General features: G+C 42.9%; 1 protein-coding gene across 4 annotated transcripts in view; it reads left to right on the forward strand.

The window, feature by feature from the left end:
• The first annotated feature begins 228 nt into the window (after window positions 1-228).
• The window catches only part of LOC125457498 (ADP-ribosylation factor-like protein 15), a 291,813-nt gene continuing 276,410 nt past the window's right edge, over window positions 229-15,631 (forward strand). The window contains exons 1-2 of one of the 4 annotated variants that reach the window (XM_048541767.2): window positions 9,442-9,552; window positions 11,989-12,064. In XM_048541767.2, the coding sequence (XP_048397724.1) occupies window positions 12,032-12,064 (33 nt within the window). In that variant the 5' untranslated portion in view covers window positions 9,442-9,552; window positions 11,989-12,031. Of the gene's footprint in view, window positions 458-9,423; window positions 9,635-11,988; window positions 12,065-15,631 lie in introns of those variants that run through there. The other 3 variants (XM_048541777.2, XM_048541786.2, XM_048541757.2) reach the window with 3 other exon arrangements.

Here is a 15,631-nt window from a genome sequence, read left to right on the forward strand (position 1 = left end):
AAAGATTCAAACCCTACTTCTCCTCGTGGTATTTGCACCATCTCTGTTAAATTTACAGAGGGCAACTCACACAGTTTGGAATTCTACCACTTTCCAGTCCCTGAACATGACCCTAACCGCACACGGGCTTCGAACTAAACTTCCGGCGTTATTGAATAACAGCCTCACGTCTGCGATCAGATGATCGTTTTACGCAGAAAGGGAGTGGCTTTCAGGGGTTAATTTTAACATTTCACCCACTAGGGGATAAAGTACAGTTGAGGAAATAAGTGTAGGTTCCATGCATGTCGAGTGGGAGAGACGGTGACCTCTTACATTTTCTCCCCTATTTAAATTAGGAAATGTCAGGCAAACTGTTCTTATAACAAATACGATACAATATATACACATAAAGAGAAGATTAAAAGTGCTTTGGACTTGGAAGCTGAGGGCCTCCGTTCTGTAAATGGATTATCTGGTATGTTTGTGTGTTTCTGTTTCCTTCTAGATGAGTGCCGACACCACAAGCAGACTTATGGTTTTGTTTGGTGTTTGCACTTGTATGAATTGTCTGATCGTTTGGCTGTTGTAAGCTGCAGCAGTTTGAATGTCGGAAATGAATGAATGAATGGAGAATGTATTTGCTATAACAGGTTAATTTCAGTCACTCGTTTCATTTACCAACTCATTAGGAATTGTAATTGTGGTGGTGTTTTGCTCGTTTTACTATAACGAGCTTCTTAACTACTCCTGTCTGACCTTGGCTGAATTTTCATGAGAACCGTGGTTTCAATCCAGTAATATAAGTCATGGCTGAGTGGTCTGAATTGCGACCTTTGGTGTTTAATGTTGGTAACCATAACCTACTTACACTTGAAACTGGTACAAAATGATCCACATTTTGAATTTGCAACAAATGTGCTGTATTACGGATACTTCAAAGCTGTTACCTTTATATTTAAAAAAATGACGACTGATTTATCACTGCATCGCGTGTACGATCATTATTCCTGCAATTTTTTTTCTACTGACAATGGAGTTTGAAAGCTGTTCCTGTTCTTTTGGGCACAAATCCACTGAAATCTAACTTCAAGGTTGTTACTTAGCTTACCCTTTATAATTTGCAAGAGGTTGCTGACATATAGTCGAAAATGCCCAGGCTCTGTCGATCTTTAAACACTTTGAAATGGCATGAACATTTTGCTCTTGTTGAATTGAGCATCTGACATGAGTTAAAGCAGTTTAGTGATTGGCTGTGCTGAGTTGAACAACAGAGGTTTCAGGAAATCATAACCAAACAGGAATCTAAAACAATAAGTCTTTCAAATTTTATTGCTTTAGCTAAAATGTGAAAGGTAGCAGAAGGGTGGTGTTTCTCCTGTAATTGTGATTTTTATTTTTTCAGGATGGGAAAATAGTTTTGAGTTAGCATTGTAATAACTTTCCAATTATTCCAAATGTTGTAATTGTACCATCCTCCTCCTCAGGCAGCTCAGTCCACATATGCACCATCCTCTGCACGAAAATTTTGCTCCCTTAGGTCCCTTTTAAATCTTTCCCCTCTCACCAAAAACCCATGCCCTCAAGGTTTTGGCTACCCTGCCCTGAGAAAAGGACCTGGGCTATTCACATACCCCTCATGATTTTATAAACCTCTTTAGGATCACCCCATGGCCTTCGATACTACAGGGAAAATAGCCCCAGCATCTCCCTACAGCTCAAACCCTGCAACCCTGGCAACATCCTTGTAAATCATTTCTGAACTCTTTCACATTTTTCTTCCCTACAGCAGAAAGGCCAGAACTAAACTCAGGATTCCAAATGTGGCCTAACCAATGTCCTGTATAGCCACAACATGGCATTCCAACTGCTATACTCAATGCACCGATCAATAAAGGCAGGCATATTAAATGTCTTCCTCGCTATCCTGTCTACCTGTGACTCCACTTTCAAGGAACAATGAAACTGACTTCCAAGGTCTCTGTTCAGCAACACCACCCTTCCATTAGTGTATAAGTCCTGCCCTGATATACCTTACCAAAAGACAACATCTCTAATTTATCTAAATTAAAATCCATTTGCCTCACCTTGGCCCATTAGCCCATCTGATCCAGATCCTGTTTTACTCTGAGTTAATCATCTTTGCTGTCTATTACACTACCAATTTTGGTGTCATCTGCAAACTTGCTAATCACACCTCTGATATCCACATCCAAATCATTTATACAGATAATGAAAAGCAGTGGACCCAGCACCAATCCTTGCAGCACGGTGCTGGTTAAAGGCCTCCAGTGTGAAAAACAAACCTCTGCCACTAGCTTCTGTCTCCTACCACCAACAAGTGAATTTTGCTTCCAAATGGCTAGCTCTCCCTGGATTCCATGTAATCTAACATTGCTAACTAGTCTGTAATGTGGAACCTTGTCGATTGCCTTGTTGAAGTTCATATGGATCATGTACACCTATCCACTTTGATCAATCTTCTTTGTCACTTTTTTAAGAAACTCAATCAAGTTAGTGAGACATGATTTCCCATGCACAAAGCCATGTTGAATGTCCCTAATCAGTCCTAGCTTTTCCAAATACACACAAATCCTGTCCCTCATTATCCCCTCCAACAATTTACAATTTACATCAGGATCACTGGTCTGTAGTTCCCTGGCTTTGCCTTACCACCTTTCTTAAATAATGGCACCACATTAGCCACCCTCTAGACTTCCAATAACGCACCATCAGCTGTCACTGATCTGAATATTTCAGCAAGAGCCCAGCAATCACTTCCCTAGCTTCCAACAAAGTTCTGGGATATACTTGATCAGGGACTTGTCCAACTGTATGCATTTTAAGATGTCCAGTACCGTCTCCTCTCCAACACTTTTTAAGATATCGCTATTTATTTCTTCAACCTCCTTATCATTCTCCACAGTAAATACTGACATGAAATACTTGTTTAGTATCTCCCACAGTTCCACACATTAGATGGCCTTGTTGATACTTAAGGGCCATATTCTCTCCCAAGTTACTCTTTGGCCTTGCTATACTTGTAGAATCTCTTTGGATTCTCCATAACCCTCTTTGCCAAAGTTATCTCATGCCACCTTTTTGTCCTCCTGACATCCCCCCTGAGTATACTCTTACTACCTTTATGTTCCACTAGGGATTCACTTGATCCCAGCTGACTGTATCTGATAAAAGACTCCTTTTTCTTGACCAGACCCTCAATTTCTCTAGCCACCCAGCGTTCTCTATGCCTGCCAGCCTTACCCTTCATACGGACAGGAACACTCCATCTTTGCACTCTCTTGACTTATTTTTAAAGGCTTCCCATTTTTAAACTGTTCCTTTTACCTGCAATAAACCTCTTCCAATCAACTTTTGAAAGTTCTTGCATAAAACTGTAAAATTTGGCCTTATTCTAATTTAGGACTTTAACTTTGAGATCACATCTGTCCTTTTCTGTAACTATTTTAAACTGATAGAATATAGCGACAGGCACCAAAATGTTCTCCCACTGACACCTTGGTCACTTGCCTCGCCTTATTTCCCAAGAGAAGGTCACGTTTTGCTCCTTTGCAAGGAAGCATGTCCACATACTGAATAAGAAAATTTTCTTGTACCCAGTTAACAAATACCTCTCCATAAAAGTCTTTACTACAATGGCAGTCCCTGTCTATGTTTGGGTAGTTGAAATCCCCTACCATTAAAATGCTGTTATTCTCAGATATCTGAGATTGCCTTACAAATTTCCTTCTCAATTTCCCACTGATAACTGGGGGGCCAATAACACAATCCCAAAAAGGTGATCATCTCTTCCTTATTGCTGAGATCCACTCAAAATAACTTCACTGGAAATATTCCTGGAAGTATCCTCCCTAAATACAACCATAACGTTGTCCCTAACCAAAAATACCATTTTCCCCCTCCTCCCTTGTCCTGTCTTTCTATCCTTATAGCATCTATGCTTTGGAACATTATCCTACCCTTGCCTGAGCCATGTCTCTGTAATTGCTATCATATCCCAGTTCATGTGCCTTACCTGTCAGGCGTCTTGCATTGAAGTAAAAGCTGTTTAATTTATCAGTCTTTTCTCAAAATCTGTGTGAGTCCATGACACAACTCCTTCCCCCACACACATTTTACTAGTTTGAAGCCTGGCAAGTAGTACTAGTAAATCTCCCTGCCAGGACATTAGTCCCTTTCATGTGCAACCTGTCTTTCTTGTACAGGCCACTTCTACCCCAAATCCAAAAATGTGGATCACTGGCCCCTGCATCAGCTCCTCCGCCATGCATTCCTCTGTTCTATCCTCTTCTTTCAGTTGGGTTGTCTCTGACATTTGGACTTTCCCATTCATTTGAAAGATGCTGTTTCTGGTCAATTAAATTATGCTTGTAGTCTAGTTGGTACAATGTTTTCCTAAATTAGGCACTCCTGGATTTGTCTAAGGTGCCAATGAAATCAATACCAAGACTGAAAGGGCATATTCTCTCAGACTGTCCCTGAGTTACTGTCCTGAAGAAATCCACAGTAATGTCTATTGATAGATGTGATTCCCTCATTGGGCAACATTTGCTGAATGATCCTGAGTGCACAAATAATTACAATAACAACAAAGTTTGAGCTCAATCTCCTAACAGGGCTCATTTACTCTTGCTAGAAGGGACATGTTCTCTGCAAGCAGATGGAATATGTTAAAGCCTTGTGCCTTTTTTTTTTAAATCGCTTGGGAGTTTTTGGAGTCTATAATTCCACATTAGCCGAGATATTGCTAGATTTTAAAAAATCCATTGACTTATGCCACAGTGATGGGGTCCAGAAACATAAAAATAAATTGTTGGAAAAGCCCAGCATATCTGTGGAGAGAAATTGGAGTTAACTTTTTGGGTTCATTGTCACTTCCTCAGTACAGTATCCAGTAAGCCTGGATTCAAATCCCATCTGCTTCAGAGATATCTGATAGCATGTATGAACAGGATGATTAAAATGATCTAAAATGCTTTGGAAGCATGTCTCGCTTTTCAACAACGGATCCTATTTTAAAAGTACTTTGTATATGAGAAAATTGTTTCCCCGTCCTTGTCAATCGTAAAGATGCTACAGAATTGTACAATGGAAAAAAAGTTCTTCACTGACAATATTGAGTTTATCTTTGGAAAGGAAAGCGAGCAAACGTTATACTTTTGACAGCAAAAGACATTAACAGCTCCTATAGAGGTAGTAAGAACTGCAACTGCTGGAGTCAGAGGTAACAGTGTGGACCTGGAGAAACACAACAGGCCAGGTCGCATCAGAGGAGCAGGAAAGTTGATGTTTTGGGTTAGGACCCTTCTTCAGAGTCCGCCTATTTTGTTTTGACGATAAGTTACTAATGTTGGGCTTTAGCTATACTTTCAAGAAAATATGCCATTAATATTCCTATACGTCATAACTGACAGCAGAGGCTTTCTATGCTCTAATGGCATTCCTTTTTCTTTCCCTTATTTTCCTACAGTCGCAATGTTTGGTGGCATTTCAAAGGTAATCATTACATGAATTAACTGAACTGGGTAATAATTATTATTAGCACAGTGGGACCCTACATTTTTGGATAAAATTCCGGTTGTTTTGTGCATTCCATTTCAGAATTTGTTCTGAAGACTTGGTTTCAATGCCAGAAATTAGCATTAAAGAGGGTTCGGTTTGCATACTTTTATATTGTGGACATTGGTGTGGACCTGAGTGCTAAGTTATATACCACAGAAAAGAAAACTGGGGATTTTATGATTCAGACCCTTCAGTCCACCCGTCCATGCCGAACTGATATCCTAAACAAATCTAGTCCCATTTGCCAGCATTTGGCCCGTATCCCTCTAAACCCTTCCTGTTCATCTACTTCTCCCCCTTCCCCTCTCTGATGGGCCTAGGCCCGAAACGCCAGCTTTTTTGCTCCTGAGATGCTGCTTGGCCTGCTGTGTTCATCCAGTTTCACACTTCATTACCCTGTTCATCTACCTATCCTGATGCCTTTTAAATGTTGTAATTGTACCAGCTTCCACCACTTCCTCTAGTGGTTCATTCCTATGAGACTACTCTGTCCACCTGCAGCTCCACTTTCAAGGCACTATGAACCTGCATTCCATTGCTTTGTTGTTTGGCAACACATCCCCCAGAATCTTACCATTAAATGTAATGTTAATTGAATTGGCTGAAGACTGGCATCTATAAGTGATCATGTTCCTCTTTTTGGTTAATTAGCCACCACCTTTTATGACTGTATGTGGCCATATTCTACATTTGCACAAGCAAAAACAGAAATTGCTGAAATGACTCAATAAGTTTGGCAGCATGTGTGGTGAGAAAGCAGAGTTAAAATTTCAGTCCAGTGAGTCGTCTTGAAAACTGAAGCTGGGAAAGGTTTGGTAAATGTGCTAAAGATGGAGTTGGAGGGAGGATGGAGGAGAAAATGATAGGTGGAGATGGAGCAGAGAGCAAGAGAGAAACAGTTGGGCAGACAAAGGAATGAATAAAGGTCAGCCTAGGGAATGAATATCTGCAAGTGGGGATTATTAGTGGCTAACAATGGGTTATTTATGATAGAAGCCTATGTGATAAGGCTTTGATTGAGTGCAGAGCTGAACAGCTCCACTTCTCCTCCATATGCGGGATCAACATAGTGAAGCTTCTGTTGTGCTTTTTGTTGTTCACATAAATGATTTAAATGTGAAAATAGTAGGTATGGTTTGTATGTTTGTTCATGACACCAAAGTTCATGGTGTAGTGGAAGCAAAGAGGGCTTCCTCAGAGTCCAACAGGATCTTGATCAGATAGACCAATGGATTGAGAATGGCAGATGGAGTTTAATTTAGGTAAATGCTAGGTGCTGGATTTTGGAGAGACAAATCAGGTCTGGACTTAATCACTTAATGATAAGGTCCTGGGGAATGTTGCTGAACAAAGAGGCCTTGGAGTACATAGTCATAGTTCCTTAAGTGGAGTCACAGGTTGACAGGATAGTGAAAAATACATTTGGTATGCTTTCCTTTTTTGTTCAGTATATTGAGTATAGGAGTCGGGATATAGGTATATGTTGCAGCTATACAGGATATTGGTTGGCCCCTTTTTGGAATACTGCATGTAATTCTGGTCTCCCTGCCAAAGGAAGGTTGTTGTAAAACTTGAAAGGGTTCAGAAATGGTTTACAAGGATGTTGCCAGGGTTGGAGTGTTAGAGCCATTGGGACAGGTTGAATAAGCTGGGGCTATTTTCCCTAGAGTGTCGAAGGCTAAGGGGTGACCTTTATAGAGGTTTATGAATCATGAGGGGCAAAGATAGGCTCAAGAGCCAAGGTCTTTTCCTAGGGTAGAAGGCATAGGTTTAAGCTAAGAGGGGAAAATTTTAAAAGGGACATAAGGGGCAACTTTTTAATGAAGGGGATGGTTTGTGTTTGGAAAGAGCTGTCAGAGGAAGTGATGGAGGCTAGTACGATTACAACAATTAACAGGCATCTGGATGGGTACACAGAGATAATAGGAACTGCAGATGCTGGAGAATCCAAGATAACAAGGTGTGGAGCTGGATGAACTCAGCAGGCCAAGCAGCATCTTAAGAACAGGAAAGCTGATGATTTGAGCCTAGACCCTTCATCAGAAATGGGGCAGGGGTTCTGAAATAAATGGGGAGAGAGGGGGGAGGTGGATCGAAGATGGATAGAGGAGAAGTTAGGTGGAGAGGAGACAGACAGGTCAAAGAGGCAGGGATGGAACCAGTAAAGGTGAGTGTAGGTAGGGAGGTAGGGAAGAGAGAGGCCCGTCCAGGGAGGACGGACAGGTCAAGGGGGCGGGATGAAGTTAGTAGGTAGGAAATGGGGGTGTGGCTTGAGGGTGGGAGGAGGGGATAAGTGAGAATAAGAACAGGTTAGGGAGGCGGGGCTGGTTTTGGGATGCGGTGGGGGGAGGGGAGATTTTGAAGCTTGTGAAGTCCACATTGATACCATTGGGCTGCAGGGTTCCTAAGCGGAATGTGAGATGCTGTTCCTGCAACCTTCGGGTGGCATCGTTGTGGCACTGCAGGAGGCCCAGGATGGACATGTCATCTCAGGAATGGGAAGGGGAGTTGAAATGGTTCGCGACTGGGAGGTGCAGCTGGTTATTGCGACCCGAGCGGAGGTGTTCTGCAACGTGGTCCCCAAGCCTCCGCTGGTTTCCCCAATGTAGAGGAAGCCACACCGGGTGCAGTGGATGCAGTATACCACATTGGCAGATGTGCAGGTGAACATCTGCTTGATGTGGTCAGTCTTTTTGGGGCCAGGAGTTGTGGAAGCAAGTGTAGCACTTCCTGCGGTTGCATGGAAAAGTTCAGGATGTGGTGGGGCTGGAGGGGAGTGTGGAGCAGACAAAGGAGTCACGGAGAGAGTGGTCCCTCTGGAAAGCAGACAAGGATGGGGAGGGAAAAATATCTTTGGTGAGGTCGGATTGCAGATGATGCAAATGTCGGAGGATGATGCGTTGGATCCGGAGTTTGGTGGGGTGGTATGTGAGGACGAGGGGGATTCTCTTTTGGTGGTTATTGCGGGGACGGGGTGTGAGGGCTGAGTTGCTGGAAATGCGGGAAACACGGTCGACGGTGTTCTCAACCACTGCGGTTGGGGGGGAAGTTGCGGCGTTTGAAAAACGAGGACATCAGAGATATACGGGAGTGGAATGCCTCATCCTTCGACTCCGCCGCAGCTGCACCCAGGAATTGGGAATAAGGGATGGCATTTTTGCAGGAAGGTGTTTGGAAGGTGGTGTATTGGTATGAATGTTGATATGAAGAATTTAGAGAGATATGGACCAAATGTTGGGAAATGAAGATTAAGGTATCTGGCCTGCATGGATGAGATGGACTGGAGCATCTGTATCTGTGCTGTGCATCTCTATGACTCTGACCACCTCTGTTTTCAGTGCATCTTTCCTTTAGATAAGGGATCCAAAACAGTTCATGGTTACATAATGGCAGTCAGCGTACTGTAATTGAACTATAATATAACTGATTATAGGACTGCCCAAAGAACACAAAGCCCAAGAGCTAAGAGCAGACTAGGCAAAAAGCCCCTTGAAACTGTTCCACTATTCAATAGGATCTTGGCTGATGTTACCTTGTCCTCCACTCCGCTTTCCTATTCATTTTCTATTTACGCTCTGCTTGAAAATCCGTCTACCTCCTTCTCAAATTTACTTAGTGTTCCACTATCCACTGCAATCTGGGATAGTAAATGGAGAAGCATGGAGTGAGGTGAAGGCGCAATGAATTCTGACGGGGTAGAAAACCATCAATGACAGTAGAGATGGAAATTCAGCCAGATTACATTTGTAGGAATGGGGAATGGGCAGGGTTGGGATCGTGCAGAGGAAAGGGGCGGGGTCATGTGGAATGGTACGGGGGGGCGTGGCTGCGGTGATGGGCGGGGCTAGTGGTGCCCGTTCGTCGCGAGGCCCCGCCCTCCGGTCTGGTGGCCGCAGCCGCCGGTTTTTCCGAGAGGCGGTACCTGTATCCCGGGATATGGGCCAGTGTTTGGAGTTGTCGGCCGCTGTGTGTCGAATCGGCATTTATTCGGTAGGATCTCCGGGTTGGGACCGGCCGTATTTGAGCTTGGGCCGGGCAGACAAGCTCAGATTAAGTGCCGTGCGTCCCCAGGGTAGGCCTTGGACCCGAGCCCACCGCCCGCGAGTCAGCAGCTTATTGAACCTGCTTTCAACTCTGCACCTCCTCAGGTGTCTCCACTGGCAGTATCCTCATTTCAGTCCCCCTCCCCCTTCCCAAACCCGTCTCCAGCCCCTCTCGCCTCTTCCCGCCTCCCACTTGGTCTCCGGTTTCCATCCCCTCTGCCCCCCCCACTTCTGTTTGCATCTTCCCTACCACTCTCTGCTTTTTCTTTCCCTGTCTCTGTTCGCCCTCACCCCTCCGTCCACAGAGTTATACTTTTTGCTCCTCACCTACGTCTTCTCTCTCCATGCGCCTCATCTCTTGTTTTATCTTACTGTATCCTCATGAGCCATAGCTGGTACCCTATTTAAATAGCTTGTCACTCTGTACATTAATACTCATTAGTTTTCAACTGGCAGTATCCTCATTCTCACCCCCTTCCCAAACCCGTCTCCAGCCCCTCTTTTTTTTTATCCCCCCACCCACATTCGTGTTCACTTTAATGCTCTTAATTCGATTCTTGTTTTCAATCGTTTTTTTTCCTGAAGCTTCAGATGTTGAATTGTATGCTAACGTTTATTGTATGTTTATCAGCTATGGTGTTTTAAAATGTCGTTCAAATAATTAGATTAACAGTATTTAAGTTTAAAATGATACCCACTTGTACATAACCTTTCCATAATGGCATTGTTGGAAATTGAAGTGTTTACAATATAACCAGTTTAAATTTCTTTGATTCTTTTCAAAATTTGTACTTTACGGCATTCTTATTTCTGAAGGTCATTATGTACGTTCTGGTGATGAAATGAGGGTCATAACTGGTAATGCGAGTGAGGCTTTTTTGGGTGGAAATTCAGGATATTTTCATATCTTTAGCTACAAGACAATGCACGCTGGACAATTGGAGCTTTTAATGTTTGAAAGCTGAGGCTGTAGTAGGCTATTGAAAGGTTGACAAATGAAGCTGAGATGTAGATGAGGCATTACTCATCTGAATTGTGGAGCAAGCTGTACTTACAATACTTCCATACTAGTTGATTGCAGCATTGTGTTTTTAAAAGGTACTTTGTTTTCTGACTGACCCAGCAGATCACTACAGGTTGTTTAGTGAGAGAGCCTTAAATTTTTGAGACCACTGGACTAGAATCAGTAAAGGCTCTGATGCATAACCTTTTTAAAACTTTATTGCATTCTTATCTTATTTCACCAGTTTTTTTTTTGTTAGTTTTTTGCTTCAGGAATCAAGAGAGTAAGTGAAAGGAGAAATAGGTGGAGAGACTGATGACCAATATAAAAGTGAATCCGAAAGTCGTCTTTAGGCATGTGACTAGTGAAAGGGGGAGTAGGATTGATTTAAGTATCAAGGGAAGAAGATTCATGCAAGGAAACAGGGTGTAATAGAGGTACTGAATATGTACTTGTATTTGTCTCTTTGAAGGAACATGCTGCTCAAGATGCTGAAAGGTGAGGTAGTTGCGATGGTGCCAAAACATTAGGGAGACAATGGCATCATGGTTATGTTGCTGAATGGGTAAAGCAAGGTTCAGGCACTACAGACATGGGTTCTAGTCACACTATGGCCACTAATAGAGATTAAATTTAGTGATTTTTTTTTAAAATAAAAAAAGTCTGAAATTCAAGTTTGGAAATGGAAACCATGTCAGTGTAGTTGATCAATCAGCAGTATTAAACAATGTTGTTTAGAGAAGGAAATCTGCTATCCTCACCTGGTTTGGGCCTCCGTGTGACACTTGTTCGATGGCAAAAAAGTTTGACTTCTGTATCTTATCAGAGGACACTTAATGATGGGCATCAAGAATTGTCAGGGAAAGCCACCTCCTGTGAAAGAATGCTTTAAGAAAAGTGACACGGAGGAGGGATGACAAAGATGGGCTGTATTTTAAGGTTGGTAAGTCACCAGAACTGGGTGAGATGCATCTTGAAAAAAGTTACAAAGGCATTGATAGTAATCTTTTAATCCTCCTCAGGTACTGGAATTGTGCCTGCAGACTGGTAATCGACAATACTGCTCTCTTATTCAGAAAAGTTGTCAAGAAGAGCTTAATAACTGTAGACTAGTCAGTTTAACCCCTCAATGTTGGGAAAGCTTCTAGAAATGAAAATCTAGGACATAGTTATTAGTCACTTGGACAGATGATTTATTTGAGGAAAGGCAACATAGATTTAAGTACAACTTATGTTTAAGAAATTTGAACAAGGTTTTTGTTGAAGTAGCAGTGGATTGACGAGGTCAAAGTTGTAGATGTTGTGTATTTAGACTTCCTAAAGATGTTGCAGAAGGAACCCATTGTTCTATATTCGACTAATTTACCTGATCTCTATTAGTGATCCAGACTACTGGGTGCAGACCAGAATTTCAGACTTTGCAATGAAACTGTTGAGAACAGTGTGCAACTTGAAGGTAAATTTATTTACTTTTATTTTCTTGTTAAGAAGGCAAAACCATAGTTAATAATTTTAAGTTACATTTGTGAACTGATGCTTCGGTACTTCGATGCTTCAGAAGTCTGGAGGACAGTTTTGTACACGTGTGTTTCATGATGGAGATGATGACAAGGGCTCGATGCTTTTAAAACAAAAGGGGCAAAGAAACCTGGGCTGTTGCTGATTAACAAGAATCTTCAGTTACCTGTAATAATAATGCATTTTGTAAGTTAATATTCCCTTTCCTTTTGTTCTGGAGATCTACTCTGGGTTTCAACAACTTGACTTCCAAAGTTTCTTTTTGAGTGTCAGATAAAAAATCATTTCAGTCAATAAGATTTGTACTCGTGTGTCTGTGTGAGCAAGGTTGCCTGGGTTTGTCAAATAGTTAGAACTGGGAGTGATCAGTTCTCTCCTTCCTGTTTTCAAGTAGTTGATCCAGTCTACTTAGTCCTTTGCTTGCTATCTAACTATTACGTAATTGGCCAGTTGTTTCTTGGCAGCATCTCCAGTTTTTCTTTGATCATCTTACCTAGCTAGTTCATGTTTCCAGGCACCGCATAGCAAGCGAGACAATGGTCTCGTCTCCTCTAAATTCTCGGTTTCAAAGCAAACAGCTGGTATGTTGCATTTGTTTTTAAAAAAAAGTGAACAGTTGACAATTACTTATTAATTTATTTCTTAGTCTCATGACTAGATAGAGCACCATCTTGTGTCCATTTCAATTCCTTTTACCAATTGCACAGTTAAATGGAATGGAGGTGAGGGGTGGTGTAGGGCCAGGTGTAGCACCCCCTGTGGTTGCAGGGAAAAGTGCCAGGTGTGGTGGGTTAGTGAGGAGTGTGAAGCGGATGAGGGAATCATGGAGTGAGTGGTCCATATGAAAGGCAGATAGGGGTGGGGAGGGAAATATCTGTGGTCGTGATGTCAGATTATGGCTTGGAAGAAATGATGAAGAAGGCTATGTTGGATTGGAGGTTGGTGGGGTCATATGTGAGGACCAAGGGGATTCTGTATTTTTGGCGGGGGGGGGGGGGGCGGGGAAGTGGTTTGAGGACAGAAGTGCGGGAAATACAGGAGATGCAATCGAAGGCATTTTGTTTTTGAACACTAGAGTGGGGAATGTCATGGTTGTTAAAATAGGAGGACCTCTGGGATGTCCGAGAGTGGAATGCTCCATCTTGGGAACAGATGCAGCAGAGGCGGAGGAATTGGGGATAAGGGATCACATTCTTACAGGAGGGTGGGTGAGAGGTGGCATAGTCCAGTTAGCTATGGGAGTTGGTGGGTTCGAAATAGATGTCAGTATTGACGCGGTTACCAGATTTGGAGACTGAGAGGTCCCAGAAAGGGAGGGAATATCAGATGGTCCAGGTGAATTTGAGGTTGTGGTGAAAGGTGTTAGTAAAGTTGATGAAACATAGAATTCACTAGTTTTAAGATGCCCCTGGCTTCATCCCATGTCCAACTCTCCCTCTCATCCCTGCCTCCCTAACCTGACACAACCTGTCCATCTTCTCTCCCCATCTGCCCTAGCCATCCCATTGACCAATCCCCACCACTTCCTACCTGCATTCATCTATCACCATCCTGCCTACCTTCCCCAACCCTACCCATCCTCTTTCTCTTTAATTCCCAGCTCCCTTCTCCCTCCCCAATTTTGAAGAAGGGTCTGACCCAAAATGTCAACTTTCCTGCACCTTTGCCGTTCAGCCTACAGGATTATTTGAACTCCACATTACATTCAGCATGTGTCACTTTGTTGTTCAGGTATGATATTAAGGTGCAGGTGTTAGACTGAGGTGGATAAAATCAGAAGTTACATGACACCAAGTTACAGTCCAGTAGGTTCTATTTGAACTGTCAAGCTGTCAGAGTGTTACCGCTTCAACAGATGAAGTAAGAGAGAAGTGCGCACAACACAGAATTTATGGGCAGAGAGATCAAAAGACCTTACAAATGTGTGAGTGGAGTGATGAATGATAAGTCCCTGCAGGTGATCCGAAGTTTTAGACAGTGAATAAAGTGTTCAACATCTGAAGAACAAGTGAAGGGATGGCCTATAATCTGATTAAATGAGGCAGGTAGATAATTACAAAAAAAACAAAAATAAGGTGGTGCTGGAGATGAACCAAACGACTGGAATAATATGATATGTGTAAGAGTTGCATGCCGAGGGTCTAACTCAAGTCATAAGTAATCCAAAACTGCACAAACTAAGGTGGGGAGGCCATAACAACTTATACAGATGGAGACAAAATAGGACAGTAAGGAGAATTTACAAATACAGAACAGCGTGGTGCAGTCACATATAGTGTGATGTGAACCCAAGATCATAGTGGGGCCATCTTCATGGGTACGGAACTTGGCTATTGATTTCTGCTTGGCAGGTCTGCATTGTTGTGCATCTCGAAGACAGACTGACTTGGAGGGCACTTGCCCAAAGATCGGAGGCTGAATGTCCTTCACCGCTGAAGTGTTTCCTGACTCGTAGGTAACATTGGTGTCTTGCGATAGTTGCGTGCATTCCATTCATCTGTTGTTGCAGTAAATGCATCGTCTTGCTGATATACCATGCTTTGCAGCATCCTTGCCTGCAGCGTATGAGAGAGACAACGTTGGCTGTGTCACATGAGCATCTGCCGTACACATGATGGATAGTGTTTTCACATGTGATGATAGTATCCATGGTAATGATTTGACGTGTCTTGCAGAGGTTGCCATTGGCAGGGTTGTGTGGTGGTGTGTTCAACATTGCCCTGAAGAATGGGGAGGTTGCTCCAAACAATGGTCTGTTTAAGGTCTGGCGTTGTTTGGAGGCAAGAAGTGGAGGTGCTGGGAAGATTTTGGCGAGATGTTCGTTGTCATTGATGACACGTTGAAGGGTGTGAAGAACATGAAGTCCCTCTGCTCCAGGAATGTACTGGCTGATGAAAGGTACTCTATCGGTTGTGTCCTATGTTTGTGTTCTGAGGAGGTTGTTACAGTTTTCTCCTGTGGCGTGTGTGAACCTATGGTTGATGAGTTGAGTACCGTTTCCCGTTCTTATGAGGGCATCGTTCAAAATTTTTAGGTGTCAGTCAAGGTCCTTCTCGTGAGCAGATCCTGTGTACGTACAGGGCTTGCTGTCGGGGATGGCTTTTTGAACCCATTTAGGGTGGAAGCTAGACCCGTGCAGCATCATGCAGTTATCGTGGGCTTACGGTAGATTGAGGTACAGTGGTGCCAGTCATTCATGGAGATGTGTGAGTCTAAGAATGAAACTGAGACTAATTTCTAAAGAGTAGTTTGTGGTAAGTTTGGTGGGATGAAACTCGTTGATATTGCTGCATAGTTGTTTCAGTGATTCCTTGCCATGAGTCCAAAGGAAGAAAATGTCATTGATGTATCTGGTATAGAGTGTTAGTTGGGGGTTTGCAAAGCAAAAAGAGGTCTTGCTTGAACATGTGCATGAAACTGTTGGCATATTGGTGTGCAAATTTGGTGCCCATGGCTATTCTGTGTGTTTGGATAAAGATCAAGTTGTTGAAGGAGAAGACATTGT

This window comes from Stegostoma tigrinum, chromosome 1 (assembly GCF_030684315.1).
Source record: "Stegostoma tigrinum isolate sSteTig4 chromosome 1, sSteTig4.hap1, whole genome shotgun sequence".
Classification (NCBI taxonomy): Eukaryota; Metazoa; Chordata; class Chondrichthyes; order Orectolobiformes; family Stegostomatidae; genus Stegostoma; species Stegostoma tigrinum.